Here is a 16,772-nt window from a genome sequence, read left to right on the forward strand (position 1 = left end):
TATGGCGAGTTCAATCCCCCATCTCGCCTAGCCTCCAAACAAAAGATCCACAGTAGGAACTACAATTGTTTTCAGGCTTTGGTATCTGAAACTTAGGGCTAATACAACTTTATTTGAAAAGGGGAAAGGAAGATACTAAATGAATGACCAAAAGAGGAAGGGCATTTGTAACTGAAAGAACAAAAAGGTAAAATTAAGTTGCGAGAGGAAAGATGATATCAATGAAGAAATTAATGAGTAAAACAATAAAAAAGGAGTGGTGGAGAAGAATGAGGGTAGAGGACAGAAGAACACATAGAAAGGACAAAAAGGAGGACGAAAGCGAGACGGTGGGAGTAGTTGAGGGGATAGAGGTAAAGGTGAAAACAAAAGAGATGAAGGAAGAGATTCATTAAGGAATGAATGAAGTAAAGAAAAGGCAACAGAAGAAGGCAAGCATTAGATGAAAGAAGGTTAAATAAAGAGGAGAGTGAAGAACTGTGGCCTAGATGTCAGTTATAGACCATGGAAGCAAAAAGTCTTGGTCCTAATCCCAGCATCCCCAACTTGACATAAACTTGGTGATTTTGGTCTAACCATTGTGTTAATGTGCTTCAGTTCTACAAAATTATTGAAACAAGCTAAACATCATTGCTAACTGCTATATTATTAGAAGGGTACTGGAGAGGTGGAAATACTGGCACGGAATTCAGAATAGCAGAGCAATATACATGTTTGTATTTGAAATTAGATCTCAAGTTGGCAGTGGTTTGCATCCTCTCCAAGAAGGGGCCCTCACTATAGTTACGGTAAGGGAGTCACATAGCAAAGATAACCCCTGCTCACCCCCTTAGTAGCTTGGCTCAAGCAGTTAGACTTATCACAGAGGCAATGTCTAAGGCATTTGTACACACACACACACACACACACACACACACACACACAGCAATACAGTGAAAACACTCAAAAGTACTCTGCACCAGTTTAGAAGACTAGCCAATATTTATCTGAGTAAAACCAGACCAAAACGACAAAAATCCAACATACACAAGTAAAGATACAAATTTTCAAAGATTACATGTAGTATAGTGCTTAGAAACACAATAGCTCAAACTGGGTCTACCAAAATGGCTTGATGGAGTTGCTACCATCAGTCAGACACCAAACACGAGGGAGCGCGAGCTGGCTACGCAGTCATATGAACCCCAGCTAAAGTACCTTGAAAAACAATGAGGAAACAAAGACAGTGCATGGTGTCCGGGAGGTGAAGCTTTGCATGGTGTCCGGGAAGTGAAGCTTTGGTAGAGCCAGTGCAGTATTGATTCCTTACTGCCACCGGGGAGGTGGGGCATTGGTTCCTTACTGCTAGGCAGGGGAGGTGAGGCATCAGTTCCTTACGGTTGCAGGGAAGGTGGTGCGGCATTGGCGGTGAGGCATCAGTTCCCTATGACAAGGTGGGGGGTCGATGAGTCCTGCAGGTCAAGATGCGTAGCATCGACTTCGCGGTATAGAGATCACACCATGGGGCCACAGGTGCTGCAGCAGAGTTGGGTGTCACTGACATTGCTGACACGGCACTCTGGACTCATGCTGTGGTGGGATGTCAGAGGAGATGCGGTGGCATCGGGCCTGTATTGCAAGTCGCTGTTGTTGCACTCAGCAGGGACCACAGCTCCTATGCAGGCAGCGGCACTGGGTAGGAGAGTGGCACTTGTTCCGAAGTCGCTCAAGAAGTCGCTGTACCAGAACTCACGCCCAAGGGCCCAGGAACTGGATTTGGCATCACTTGGCAAGTCAGGACTCTCAACAGGAGAGCCCAGATACTGGCAGGTGAAGTCTTTGATGGCCCTGAGACTTCTTAACAGAAGGCTAGCTCAGTTCAAGCCTCTTTAAGAATCTTGGAAAGGAGGATGTAGAAAGCAAAGTTCAGTCCTTTCACTCCCAGGACAGAAGCAGCAGGCCAGCACAACAAAGCAACAGGCAGAGTAGCAGTCCCTCCTACAACATACAGCTCTTCATCGTGGCAGAACGTGCTCAGTCCAGAAGTGTTCTAACTATGTAGTGTCAGAGGTCCAGTACTTATACCTATTTCTGTTTTTGAAGTAGGCAAACTTCAAAGAGAAGTCTTTGTAATGCACAGGACCCTGCTTTTCTCTGCCCTGGCCCCAGACACACCCCCGGGGGTTGGAGACTGTTTTCTGTGAGGACAGGCACATCCCTATTGAGGTGCAATTGTCAGCTCCTCCCACCACTCTAGCTCAGGAAGTCCCATGAGCCTGGTGATGGGCCATCTTGATATGCAGGGCACACCACAGCTCCCTTTGTGTGACTGTCTAGAGTAAATTCACAAACAGCTCAACTGCCATCCTGACGCAGACGTATATTCAGCAGACAGGCAGAGGCACAGAATGGTTAAGTAAGAAAATGCACTTTTTTCTAAAAGTGGCATTTTCAAACTTACAACTCAAAAGCCAACTTCACTAAAATATGTATTTTTAAATTGTGAATTCAGAAACCTCAAACTCCACATCTCTATCTACCCCCAAAAGGAAATTATACTTAAAATATATTTCAAGGCAATCCTCATGTTACCCTAGGGGAGAGACTGGCCATGCAATAGAGAAACAAGAAGGTAGTAGTATTTTAGGACATATAAAACACACCAGTACATGTCCTACCTTTTAAATACACTGCACCCTGCACCCATAAGGCTGCCTTGGACCTACCTTAAGGAAGCCTTACAGGTAATAAATGGGAAGGTTTGGGTCTGTCAAGTGGATGCACTTGCTAGGTCGACATGGCAGTTTAAAACTGCTGACACAGGCAATGGCAGGCCTGAGCCATGTTTACAAGGCTACTCATGTGGGTGGCACATCAGTGCTGCAGGCCCACAGGTAGCATTTGATTTACAAGCCCTGGGCACACACTGTGCATTGTACTAGGGGCTTACTAGTAAATCAAATATGCCAATCATGGAAAGAAAATCACCAATACATTTTAGAGAGTTTATGCACTGGTTAACAATGATAAAGAGCCCAGAGTCCAAAGCCAACAAAAACGGGCCAGAAAAAATTAGGAGGAAGAAGGCAAAACGTTTTAAACCCTGCAATAAGGGCTTGGTCCAACAGTTTACTTAATCTGAACTGTGACATTTTCACACATGTACTCGTCTGGATCGACAGGTCCCATGCAGTTCAATAGCGCACTTTTGTCCCAATTGTCCCATCGCACTCCGCCTACATTAAAATCAGGCTCTGGCAGAAATTGGGAAGGGGGAGGGTTAGAGAATCAAGCATGGTCTGTTCCCGGAACTTCCGGTGCTCAGTACTGCAGACAACCCTTTTGCCTGTGACATCCACTAAGAGGAACAAATACCTGCCTTCTAAAAGCTATGATGAATTTCAGGCTCGTGGCAAGCACGTCCACATATGCCCAGTTCTACAATCACATACTTGAGTTTTTACTATGTGCCAGGATATTGCTTAAGCAGGTTTGCGTGGCCTCCAAGGCAATCAATCTTGGCAGGACAGCCACGTTTGTCTCAAAACAGGTGTTATCCGAAGAAAGCTGTCCTCTCACTATCAACATGTGCTTCGAGTAGAGATAATACATATTTGCAAAAATATCACAGTAGCCACAGCCACAATGTCAAATTTACCTACGATTAATCTCATTCTGCAACCCGAGTATTGCAATTTAGGAAACAAAGGAAAGTCTTTTTTTTTTTTCTCCGTGTCTACCTGATTGCTGGATTGTGTATTATGCATTTTAACAACTTTCATTATTATTGTCTATATTTTTTATCCTTCCTTTTTGAATTTCATCTTTGTAAGGCATCAGATGTCTGTGACCTAACTTTAACAGTATAACTAGCCAAAACAAAATAAAATGAATTTTCCTTTCCTATCACACAAGATTTGCTGGAATTGAAATCCTATGGAGTTTAGCTCCAGAGAATGTCCTGAGATTTCCGCTCACAGCTGCACCTACCCCTCTGAATGACCTTTCTCAGCAAAACTGCCCGAGTTCCCAGGCACCGTAATCTTACTTGCTATGGCACTAGACTAAGCTGTTGAAGGGTAGAATCCCTAGACAAAATACATTTGTTGTTCAGAGAGTTAAATACGCCATGTCACCGATTTGCCAGTTATGCGTCGAACAATGTAGTAATTAAGGTAAATAAAAATAATGATTTACATTTTTGGTGAGACAGGCAAACATGTCACTGAGACACATTATTATGACATAAAGGTAAACTTACTTTTCATTATAGGTTAGATCTGCGTCTCCATCAACGTTTGCTAAAAGCTCGTATAATTCATTCAGGTTTGTAGTTACGTCCTTGCTGGTGTCCTTACTTTGTGACTGTCTGAATTATTTATAGTAATAATACATGTTATAAAAGACGAAAAAAAACAAAATTAGAACACCTAATATAAATTAAGGTACATGTTACACGCTGTAGATTATGATTGATCAATGCTGCATAGGTCATAGGTTATTCTTCCTGATGAACATGAAGATGGGTCATAGCCACAAAGATATGTCTATTTATTGAACACTGCAGCCCCAGACCAGGGTACCAAACAAGTTACTTACCTTCCATAAAACATTATCTGGTAGAGACATATTATAGTTGCAGAATCCTTACATTAGAGTTTCCCATAGGCATCAGTCTGGATTTGGAGATTTTTCTCAAGCAGTATCCTGAGCACCATTAGTTGCCATCGGCCAGCTCCACGTCCATTATTGGTGTCGTCCACGCCAGATATTAGGTTGCTGGACTTATATAGGTGCAACCCCAGCGCGCTGACATCAGTTTTTTTTCACGACTTTCCACACCAGAAGAGCAGAGCCATAAAGGACACTGACCAATGGTGCATCAGAACTAAGACACTGAAAGGGAAGACCCTGTCCCTAGAAATCATTTCACAGAGCAGGAAGGATGGGTGGGTCGGTAAGGAATCTGCAACTACAATATGTCTCTACCAGATAATGTATTACCAAAGGTAAGTAACTTGTTCATCTGATAGAGCCTTTTAGTTGCAGATTCATTACCTTAGAATAGCTAGCCAAGCACTCCCATTCCCGGAGGTGGATCAGTGAACCAAGATTATACTAGGAAGTCCTGCAGGACAGAATGGGCAAAGTACCCGTCCCACTGGACCAGACTGTCCTGGCAGTAGTGTTTTGTGAACATCTGCAGTAGCGCCCACGCTGCTGCCTGATAGATGTCCAGGACTGGAACTCCGCATACTTACACAATGGTTTCAGCTGTCACTCTGGTAGAATGAGAATGCAAACGATCCAGGCGTTTCTTTTAGGCAATTTGTAGCACATTTTAATGCAGAGAAAAACCCATCTTGAGATGGTTCTCTTCTGCACTGCCCAACCTTTCTTCACACCCACATACCCAAGAAAGAGTTGATCATCCACCCAGAACTCTTTGGTATGATGAAGGTAGAACGTCAACGTTCTTTTTTGGTTCAGGCGGCAGAGTCTCTCCTCTTCCTTAGAAGGATGAGGGGTTCATAAAAAGTAAGCAAGGAGATGGATTGGCCTACATGAAAGGGCATGACCACTTTTGGAAAAAAGGAAGCCCTAGGGCTGAGTCCACTTTGTCAGGATAGACGGAAAGGTAGGGTTGCTTAGATGACCATGCCTGAAGCTCACCCACCCTGTAGGCAGATATAATGGCCGCAAGGAAGGCTGTATTTGACATCAGAAGCCTGAGCAGACAATTATGGAGAGGCTCAAAAGGAGCGCACATTAGGAATGTAAAAACCAGATTCAATTCCCAATGGAGCATTATGAATGATGATGAAGGAAACATATGGGTAAGACCCTTAAGGAATCTACTGACACTATGATATTTAAACAAAGAAGGTTAGTCAGGTAATCTCATAAAAGCAGAGATAGCAGACAAATAACCTTTGAGGGTGCCCAAAGCAGTGCCCTGCTGGGCCAAAGAAAATATAAACAAAAGGACCTCACAAAGAGGGGCAGATGGGGCGGGGTCACCAAGCTTTTCTGTGCACCATGCCACAAATTTGTTCCATTGGCAAGCATAAACAGATTTGGTGGAGGGACGTCAGGATAACGTTACAGACTTTGGGTGGAAGATCAAAAGCTGTCAACTGCTGCTGCTCAATCTCCATGCAAGAAAGCGTAGACTGGACAGGTTCAGGTGGAGAACCCTTCCCTGTTTCTGCAACAGAAGATCCTCGCGAAGGGACAGTCTGATTCGAGGATTGATGAACATGCTCATTAGCTTGAAATCTTTGTGCCCAGTCCAGAGCCACAAGGATTACTTGCGCTCGGTCGTTCTTGATCTTCTTGAAAACTCAGGGCAGAGGTGGGTTGGGAGGAAAGGAGTACAGGAGGCCTGAGCTCCATTCGAGACGAAAAGCGTTGCTGAGCGAGTGATCCCTTGGAAACTCCAACGCGCAAAACTGCTGTCATTTTGTGTTCTATGTGGAGGCAAACAGATCTAGCTAAGGCTCTCCCCACTGCTGAAAGATACCTTGCGCCACTTCTGGATGGAGACGCTATTCGTGATCGACCAGACATTGTCATCTGAGTTCATCCGCTCTGGCATTCAGAGAGCCTGATAGGACCTGAACTACCAGAGAAATGCCCTGATGTCTCAGTAGTGTCCGCAGACGCTAAGCCTCCTGACAAAGGGTCCACGAACCCACCCCACCCTTTTGCAGTACCACATGGCGGGGGTGTTGTCTATGAACACCTGCACTAATTTACCTTTGAGAGAGAGAGAAGGAATGCCAGTCTGATTGCCCTGAGCTCCAAAAGATTGATATGGAGCCCAGACTCCCCCAGAGACCAGGCAACCCTGATCTCTGCCACTCCCAAGTGGCTGTCCCATCCCAGGTTTTATGCATCTGTCACTACTGTCAGATCTGGTTGGGGAAGGGGGAGGGATCTGCCTCTGACTCAATAGTGGTTCAAGAGCCACCACTGCAGACTTTGCACAGTTCCGTCTGAGATCTGGGCCATGTCGGAGAGATTCCCCTGATGCTGCGCCCCCTGGAACTTCAGGTCCCACTACAGAGCCCACACATGCCATCAGGCATGTGACACCAGCAGGATGCAGGAGGCCATGAAGCCCAGCAGCCTCAGTCAGTCTCACCGAAATCCAGGATAGAGGCTGAAACATTGGTATCATAGCCTGAATATCCTGGACTCGCTGCTCAGGAGGACAAGCCCGAAACTGCACCATGTCCAGAACAGCTCCGATAAAAGGGAGAGTCTTAGAGGGAGTTAGGGACTTCGGCATGGTTATAGTGAACCCCAGCAAATGCAGGAGGTCTGCCATAGTCTGGAGGTGGAAGACAATAGCCTGGGACCAGCCCGCCTTCAACAGCCAGTTGTTGAGATATGGGAAGACAGAAACCCCAGATCTGGTCAAATAAGCTGCGAGCACCGCCATCACCTTGATAAACACCCGAGGGAGCTGGTAAGGCCAAGGGGGAGCACAGTGAACTGAAAATGCTTGTGGCCTACCATGAATCTCAAGTAACATCTGCAGGCAGGCTGCAGGGGAATATGGAAATAGGCGTCCTGCAAGTTCAATACTACCATCCAGTCTCCTGAGTCCAGGGCAGCAAGAACCTGAGCCAGAGTGAACATTATTAACTTCTCCTTCCGGAGGAAGAAATTGAGGGATTGGAGGGCTAGGACAGGGCAGAAGCCCTTGTTCTATTTGGGCACCAGAAAGTAGTGGGAGTAACAACCACAACCTACTCCTGGCACAGGGACCCTCTCTATGGCTCCCTTGGCCAAGACAGCCATTATCTCCTCACGGAGAAATGGCAAGTGATCCTCTGTCATCCAATCGTAGAATGGTGGCATGGATAGAGGAGTAATCTTGCAGGGGAGGGAGAAGCCCCTTTGGACTATTTGCAAAACCCACCTGTCTGACATGATGGAGTGCCAGTGGTGCAGGTGATGGCGAATCCTGCCTCTGACTGCTCTCTGGTGGGGATGCATCAGACTAGGAAGGTTTGGAGGCTGCTGTGGGGGGGTGGAAATAACTAGACCTCTGGCTCCTTGATCCACGAGGAAATTGAATTCCATGTCCCTGGCCAGGCAGAGGTTGGGCAGCATATGCGGCATGGTGGCTTTTAGGGGAGCAGGCATGGTTGGGAGCCCATACTGTAGGCACAAAAGGGGTGAAAAGCAGACTGAAGGGGCAAATGTGAGGCATATGGACCTTGCCGTAGCCTGGGACTCCTTAAAGGGCTCGAGCACAGAGTCTGCTTTCTCACCAAAGAGACCGATGTCAACAAAGGGCATGTCCATAAGGTTGGAATGGACATACCCCGAAAAGCCAGACATCCTCAGCCAGTCACAGCACCTCAAGGCCACCATCGATGCAATAGATCTGCCTAGTGAGTAGTCTGTATCCAGCCCATATAGTATGGAAAACTTTGCTGCGTCTCTCCCATCAGCAACAGCTTGGGAGAGAATGGCCCAGGCCTCCTAGCAGCAACTGCACTACTGTGTCTCATAAAGTATGGGTGTAATGGCCAAAAGGCAAGCATTTTTCAAAGATCGCAGTGCCAGGCTGGAGGAAGAAAACATCTTCTTCCCAAGCTGAACCAGCCTCTTGGATTCCCTATCCGGGGTACAGAAGGGAATTCACCCGAGGACGTGGAGGCTTGGATAACCAAGCTCTCATGGGTTGGGTGCTGCATTAGGAACACTGGGTCATTTGGAGCTCATCTACGGTGGTGAGCAATATTCCTGTTCACAGGAGCTCTTGTGCTGGGTTTGGGCCAGGTTCCCACCGGGACGTCAGTGAGGGCTTCATTAAAGGGCAAAAGGGGTTCAGAAGTGGAAGCAAAAGGCTGAAATACCTCCGTCAGAAGGTTAGTTCTGACAGTCACCGAAGGCAGCTTGAGGCCCAGGACCTCAGCTGATCTCCGCACCACCACGGATTAAGATGCTACCTCCTCCGTAGCCACAGTAGTGGGAGAGAGCATGCCAGTGTCAGGGGAAGTATCCAAACCACTGGCCTCAATAAGGTCCATCTGCTAGTCCATGGGATCTTCTAGCTGGTATTCCAAAGGGTCCAGTGACCCCTCCCAGTCCTCACCATACTCCAACTGAAGAGAATAAGGGTTGGGATCTGACTTAGGGAGCAAGGCCCCTATCGTAGTGGGAATCGGTGTAGAGCAATACCTGTCTAGCTCCATATCGGAGTTGGAAAGAAGGATGGGGTTGATGGGGACCGTGGGCACGGGCAGCGTCAGGAGTGCCGATGTAATAACTGTTGTCGGGGAAGGTCTAGTTGGTATGACCGTTGCCGGTTCAGATCCAGGAACGGATCCATAGGTGCCCTCAAGCCGAGGCTCAAGTGGCTGGTGCGGAACCCGAGAGGGCCCCTGCCAATTCCGCGGGGTCTAAAGGCACTCTAGCGGAGTCAGACTGCCCAAATATGAGGCTCACGGCCTCATAGAACTCACGGAGTTAGGCAGGGGCCACTCTGGCTCCCTGAAACTCAGGGAGGTGCGAAGTCGACCCAGATGCAGGCTCCAAGGATGGAGGCCTAAAGACACGGACAGGTACTGCTCAAGAAAAATTTCCAGATCCAGACTGATGCCGGGGGGAAATTCTAAGGCGAGGAATCTGCAACTAGAAGTCTCTATCAGATATATACCATAGCAACGAAATCCTACCATCAGTACATATAAGATTGTTCATAGAGCTACAACCCTACTATCAGAATCAATAAGGTAGCACAGAGACAGTAGGCAGGCTGTGTCTTAAAGAACTGAAACTAATGTTTACTAGCACACAAACCACAATGGTTAGTAACTTGTACTTTGTAATACATAATATTCACCATCATCCATTCACATAGGAAAATTGCAAGGAATCTCCAATTACAAGGAGGAAGAACGCTTTCAGGCCAGACTCAAGACAGCAAGAGTTCTCAAATAAATCTTGACCAAACTGAAGATCCAATCACAAGCTTGAGTTGAATGCATAATGTATGATCCAAATACTCCTGCCAGCTTATACTGGATGCAGTGCACAGATACGAGTGCCTTGGTTTTCTCTGTTGTAGATACATTTTGAGTGTAGAAGCTGCAGATTATGAAAAACTGTCCATGCGTATTGCCACTTAAACCATACTTTAACCACAGGTTACGCTAGGGGTTGTAAAAAAAGACACAGCCCCCCTAACACTGGTGTCTTGTACGGACATCCAGGGTGGGCCTCCAGAGAAGAGCTCTAAGAGGGGTTCCAAAACCCATTACTTTGATGAGGATGGTTCACAAGGTTTCAGTTCCAGAGTTACCATCATATCAATCAGGACAAAATGGAAAAAAATTATCTTTGGGGAACTCTTCTCTATGCCTACATTGATAGCCTTGTTTGTATCCTATTAATTGATTATGATCTTCATCACCAGTGTCTGAGTTTAGGGACTCAGAATGGTTCAACACTGAAGAATCAATACCTGCAAAAGGGTGACCGGAATTAACTGTGCCAGAGACGTTTGAGTGGGTACCAGAACAAAAGATGGATCCAAAAAGTAGCATGAAAACCGCTACTGCAGGAAAAACACTGCAGGTGTAAAGGTAGAGAATGGCAACAATATTACTACTACAGCATCTTAGCCATGGGTTCCCCCAAAGGTGTCCAAAAAGGTGTCCATGATAGGTGTTATTTAGAATACATCTTCAGGTAGCAGTACTAGGCTTAGAGTGCGGCCCCATGGAAATGAAACTGGTGCACTTGGATGGGAAAGGACATCTCTGAGGTCGATGGGAGAGATGTGAAATGGATCTGTATTTTCCAGGACCATCCAGAGAGGAACTAGCCATAGCTGGCATCCATGAAGTTACTCATGAATGGAAAGGAAATGAAAGCTGAGTAAACCCAGAGACTGCTGTAACCACATGTTCAGAAATGACTTCACCTCTTCTCTGAGCTTGCTCTCGTACAAGTCCTATGGAAGGGTCTAAGACACATGCTTCTCCATACCTTCTTCCTGCCACATTGCCTATCTAGCACAGACAGCAATTACCCTTGAAAACGAATACTCCCAACGAGAGCAAGAAATATTAAAAAAATCAGATACACAGACAGTGCTGAGGATCAGAAAAGCATTCTTGACTTTCACAGGGTGGAACTTTTCCAGAAATCTGGAGAATTCAGCTTCTTGTGTGTCAGTTCACTACCCAACTCTTGTCCCTGAGTCCGATAGGTTTTTTGCCATTTGACTCCAGAGACAACTCATGAAACTTGTTTGGTGCTGGTGTTGAGGACTGCCTTTGTTGAGGGTTGGCAATCATGTCAACTGGCTGCCTTCTGCATGGGTGCATGCTATCACCTCAGCGCAACCTGGATGAAATAAGAACACAGCAAACCTTCCTTAATTAAAACTGACTGCACAGTATATATGGGCAAGCTCCAACGCTCCAGTCTAAGACTAATACCAGAGTACCTCAGAGAATGTTTTTCTGTAGTACTTCTGAGACAGTACTGATGTTACTTCAGAGACAGCCAAGAAAGAGTAAACAAATAGAGAATTAGCCCTGTAGGAATCTACCCCATTCTACTATTCTCCTTTGCTATGACATGCCTTTCCTCCCCACCTGACTTGGAAATTGATGGATGAGACTTTTACTTAACTTGTGCTTTCTAGTGTTGACATATCAGAATGCCAAGGAAACTCAAGCTTGAGGATGTCCAGGTACTAGAGTAGGTGTTTTTGACAGTCCTCAATTAATGAGCGGACAGTCCTCAATTAATGAGCAACACAGAAGGCCCAAGAGGGAGTACAGGCAACAAGAAATGTGACTGAAGGATGGGGAAACACACAGACCAGGATAACAAGAGGAAGAGATAAAATTAAAAATACCATTGTAAATGCAAGCACTCTGCAAACATTGAGTTCTCTGGGTACAGAGAGAAAGAAGTGGGCCTTTGAAAGACTGAATTAGGGCTTGGATAAATCTGCGACACAGGTGTCCAAGGGATTCGGCCGTTCTTAAAGAAACAGGTATGGCATGCAAAGGTTCTCCAATTCATCCCTGTGATGAATATGAATGAGATTAGAGGAAGGGGGAGTCGAAGTAACAGTGAGCAACATATAACCAACTTTCATCACTTGTAAAACGTAATCCATTGTCAGATATCTGACAAATTGAATACATTTTGTTTATCAATTATTACTAATTTGATGTTCTACATATCAATGAGATGTAAATATTACCAGGTTCAGTTTCACATCTCTTACACAGTTAAAGATACCCATAAGAAGATTTTGAACCTCAGAAGATGCTAGGAAGGCCTACTACGATCATACAACATAAACAATTCAGAAAACTGCATGAACAATTAGGAGATGCCTCAGATTCGTTTTTTAATAAAGCAAAATAAAGTAAAGACTGACTGACAAATTTATAGATGATGAACACTCTGTAACACAGAAAGTATTAAAATATTGTAATCTGTGCACATTGGTGGGATTATTAGAGCGGTCCTTAAAGATATGTAACAGTCAATGAAAACCTACAACATGCTTAAGCAACTAGTAGAAAAGAAATACTTTCACGTGCGCTAGAAGTCTTTTATAGTACTTCATTCTTCCAGTAAGCAAATATTGCAGGTATAGCTCTTTAACAAAGGAACCTGCCGGCCTAAAAATGCTGACCAAAAGTTATACTACTTCCTTTTCTGTATAGGTCATGTGTCACTTATGGCGCCTGTGGTAGAACCAGGTTGAATAGACTCACAAAGCATGACTACTAGGGCTTGCAGAACAAATGTACATTTTTTAGAGTTTCACTCGCTCAGATGTCACACCAGTGCTTGAGGGAGATCAACTAAGAGTCTTAAAAAACATACAAACTGCTCGTTATTGCACTTTCATCCTCAATGAAAAATAATGATACTGGAACCATGGAAAAAATTATTTAAAGAATCTGCACCGAATGCTCCAAACCCAAGTACTAGGTTCACTTTCCACTTCATAGGTAGCTACTAGTCCCTTGTGATAAAAAAAAAAAAAACAATCGTATATACTGCATAAAACTAACCCATCCATCTCACTGGCGCCACAATAGGAGAAGTATCCATTGCAGAATAGTCCTCACCTGAATTTCGGTTCAGGTGTATAGAGGTCCACTTCTAAACAACAGGCTGCTGTCAAAAATCAGTGATGGATTTTTATGGTCACAAGCAAAACACAACTGTGTCCGAGTGTTCCTGATACACATTAAAAACAATTGTTGTTTTTTAGCAGTAATTTGGACGCAGCCTTAACACGGCTCTAGCAATAAATACTGCCCAGAGTATTACAAAAGAGTTTTGAGTCCTGAGACCCATGTGCTATGGCCAAATGAGAACACATTCGCCATCAGACGCATGACCGTCGTCGAACAAGGCTCATTTAAATAGGTGATAGGATTTACTTAATAGGTCTACACAACGTTAAGCATCCTTCTTGCTAATACACAAGTCTAAGAAAGGCTGTGCGCTTTCTTCTAAAATCTGCACCGTATCCACCATCTAAGTGAGAAATGTAGACTCTCAGCCACCCTACAAAAGGTACAGAGGGAAATGGGTCAGTGTTTTAGCCAAAATTCGTGAATTCTCATTTCAAATGTGAAGGCCCATGACGTAAAGACCCCAATCACACTTTATTACACTCATAGCACCCGGGCAACAGATGGCAGAACACGAAACATACTTCTTCCTGTACTGCTCTATAATGAGCCAAAACAACCGGAGCCACATGTTTTAATAGCAAGAAATCAACGTTTACTACAGTACATTTGACTGTAAACAATTACTCAGTTATAATATTTCAACCGAAAAAGTAAATGAAACAAGGTATGAGAACATTTTCTTTTTCGGAAACTGCAGTGCTGAAGCATGTACAGCAAAGTCAGTCGGGGGTCATTTTTAACGACCACGAAGAAGAAGGGGTCTATTCAAATCAAAACTACACTAAATTATCAGCTCGATTGACAAAAGGGTTCTATGTTCATGACCCGAAACAACTTCTCCTGTGGTGGTGAACTAGGATTAAAAGCATTTAGAGTTCCTTTCCCGGACATGGGATTTTCCGTGATAGTCATGAAAGAAGAGTAAAGCAGCACGCCAAAACCTCCCACCACCTCGGAGGTGAGTGGGAGACCAAGAGCATGGCGAGATTTTACAGAGGATGTGTCGGAAGGCCTGGCCTACAAGGGTTTCTTACCAAGAGTCTCATAACTATTAAACAATGCTTGGCAATAAAATAAACGGATCTCAAGGCAGCAGAATCCAAAATCTCAAGTATTCGGCCATTCTTCTTAAGGGGTGATTTGGCCGTTTTTTGTCCCCGATTAGGATGAGCTCACGAACTACCGAGGGGGAGGCCGGTTGGACTACTGACAACAAGCAATCATACATGAAACTACTCATCCAGCAATGGACATAAAAAAAAGTGAGCCATGCATGAGCAGCTCCATAATTAAGAAAATGCTGATTTGCCTGTATATCTTAATTCTTTTAGCTAGGTCTCTTAACATCTACAGTAAAGACCAATCTGCTATAGTAACTGGGTTTGGGCGGTCCAAGGGGAAATGTAAAATCTGGTCAAAAAGAAGGGTAAACACTCAAGAATATTTTATTACAACAGAAAACCAAGCATATGGGTTGTGGATACATCAAGCCCATACACTTAACAAATTCGACCTCTACAGCAGGATGGTGTTTATGTACCTTAGACGTGATGAGAGAAATTATAAATTAATCTATTGGCGATTCGCTACACAAACATCCTCAAATTGTCACCAACCTGGTTTAGCATTGGCCAGTTCTGTTCACAAATTCGAGTGAATGATAAGGGATATGAAGAAGCATTTTAGTGAAGTGTCCATATGGGCGCAGAAGGCTGCATATCCGTGATTCTTATATTTCGCTCACTTTAAAGCAATGAACATAGAATTTAAGTTTGTTTTCCATCTGAAGAGATTATAAGAAGATGCTACTTTAAAGGTGTCCATAGACCCACATCATCTGAGAAAGGTGGGCATTTCATTGGAATTTCATCTTCAAGTAGTCACAAATAAAATGTGTTGCATAACGTATCCTAAGCCTCTCAGCTCAACTAATGCTAAACTTAATAAAAAGTAAACGTTCATAATTTACATTCAATTGAAATAAAGGAGAAAAGTTAAACTGGGTACATACCTTTTTATTTTCTTAATTTTATAAATTAGGGATAACTTGACTGAACCGTTCATCTCCTTGGCAGCTTTTGTAGAATCCATCAATTTATTCAACACCTAAAAAATAATAATAATAGTGGTAGAGACAAGTTTTCGTGCTGGGGTCAAAATTCCCTCCAAAAGGCACCATATCCAGCTGCAGCAGTGTGATTTATCAAACTGTTACTGTCGCCCTGAATACCATATATCGATTAAGCAAAGCGAGGGTGGCCAAAACGTCCCTGTACGGTTTAACAAACAATCTGGCTAAAAATGATCTTCAAAGAAAGGTCATGTGAGGCACACAAGAAATATCCATAATTGGCCCCTTATCTTCCAGAGGAGCAATTATATGTCCTAAAACAACAAAGAAATTATGCCATAAAAGCAAAAATTTCCTCCAGACCAGAAAATATCAGTGTAATAGACATTTCAAAAATGATATAAAGGTATTCCTTTTAAACCAACATATCAGTGTCGGGGGCAAATTAAACCCCAAGTGATTGCTTGGAAAACTTGTAATAAAATTGAGAATTTATAACTGCATTTGGCAGAGAAGAATCAATGACAATGGGTTCAAAATCAGTTTGAGATTTGATTCTGCTAATCACTGAACTACACATTACATCATTTTCACCACAGGTCACCATATTATGGGCTAGCTTCTGCCAGACATCCACTCTGACCAGTCTGTGCCAGCTCTTTTGTGCTCCTAGAATTGCAGCTACTGTTCGTCAGTGTCTAATAATGGCTCATAATAGCTATGAGCTTTGTCCCATGCACACAGTACAGCTTTATCTGAGAGGTAGGGATGTAGTTATCATTAGTCCTGCAGTTACAAAGCATCAGGTCCCAGAGATGGGAGGGGCTTTCTAAACCCCAGTTATGGCTGGAGGTTTACTACTCAAGAGACACAGACACCCATATGCTTAACTGCATTTGAGCCAGGACACCTTTACTACACTAACACTGACACTGGCATGGTGACAGTGGCGTAACAAAGGCAACCCGCAGCCCCGGGATGGAGAGGGGAGGGGGTTTTGGGGCTCAACTCAGTACCCTGGCCTGAGAGCACATGAGTAAGTTCGAAGGGGGGGTCCTACTTGAACTTTGCAGGGGGGCCTCTTCCAGATTTGGTACACCACGTCAAGGTGAGCTCAAAACAAGAAATCATGTAGCGTGTAGAAATTGTGGACTGACGTTTTGATCTCGTTGACCCTTATCAGCAAACCCCAGCACCTCTATGCCCTACCCCCAACTCACTCACTCCTGCCCCCTTACCAACGGGTTCCACTCTTCTACCTTTCAGTTGTGCCTGCTCACTGCCTCTTGGTGTGATCTGTGCTCACTGTAGCTGGTGCCATATTCAGGGATAGAATCAAGAAGTAGCTGTTATTGTGGCTAAGGCCAGAATCCACACCAGTGTTTTCTGATTGTATGGACTGAAGCATCACTGAACAGCACACGAATATCAGACATTACAAAGGAGGTCTTTACCCCACCGGGCTTTACACACGGCCTTTACAATGCATTGTAATGAGGGCTTTACAACACGTGCCT

At 44.4% G+C, this 16,772-nt stretch overlaps 1 protein-coding gene across 2 annotated transcripts in view; it reads right to left on the reverse strand.

Moving 5' to 3' along the window:
• The window catches only part of CFAP46 (cilia and flagella associated protein 46), a 1,580,346-nt gene that overhangs the window by 1,319,954 nt on the left and 243,620 nt on the right, over window positions 1–16,772 (reverse strand). For both annotated transcript variants that reach the window (XM_069239769.1, XM_069239768.1), the window contains exons 9-10: window positions 15,196–15,290; window positions 4,241–4,348 (exon numbers count right to left, since the gene is read on the reverse strand). In XM_069239769.1, coding sequence (XP_069095870.1) covers window positions 4,241–4,348; window positions 15,196–15,290 — 203 coding nt within the window. The remainder of the gene's footprint in view (window positions 1–4,240; window positions 4,349–15,195; window positions 15,291–16,772) is intronic.

Source organism: Pleurodeles waltl, chromosome 6, assembly GCF_031143425.1.
Source record: "Pleurodeles waltl isolate 20211129_DDA chromosome 6, aPleWal1.hap1.20221129, whole genome shotgun sequence".
NCBI lineage: Eukaryota > Metazoa > Chordata > Amphibia > Caudata > Salamandridae > Pleurodeles > Pleurodeles waltl.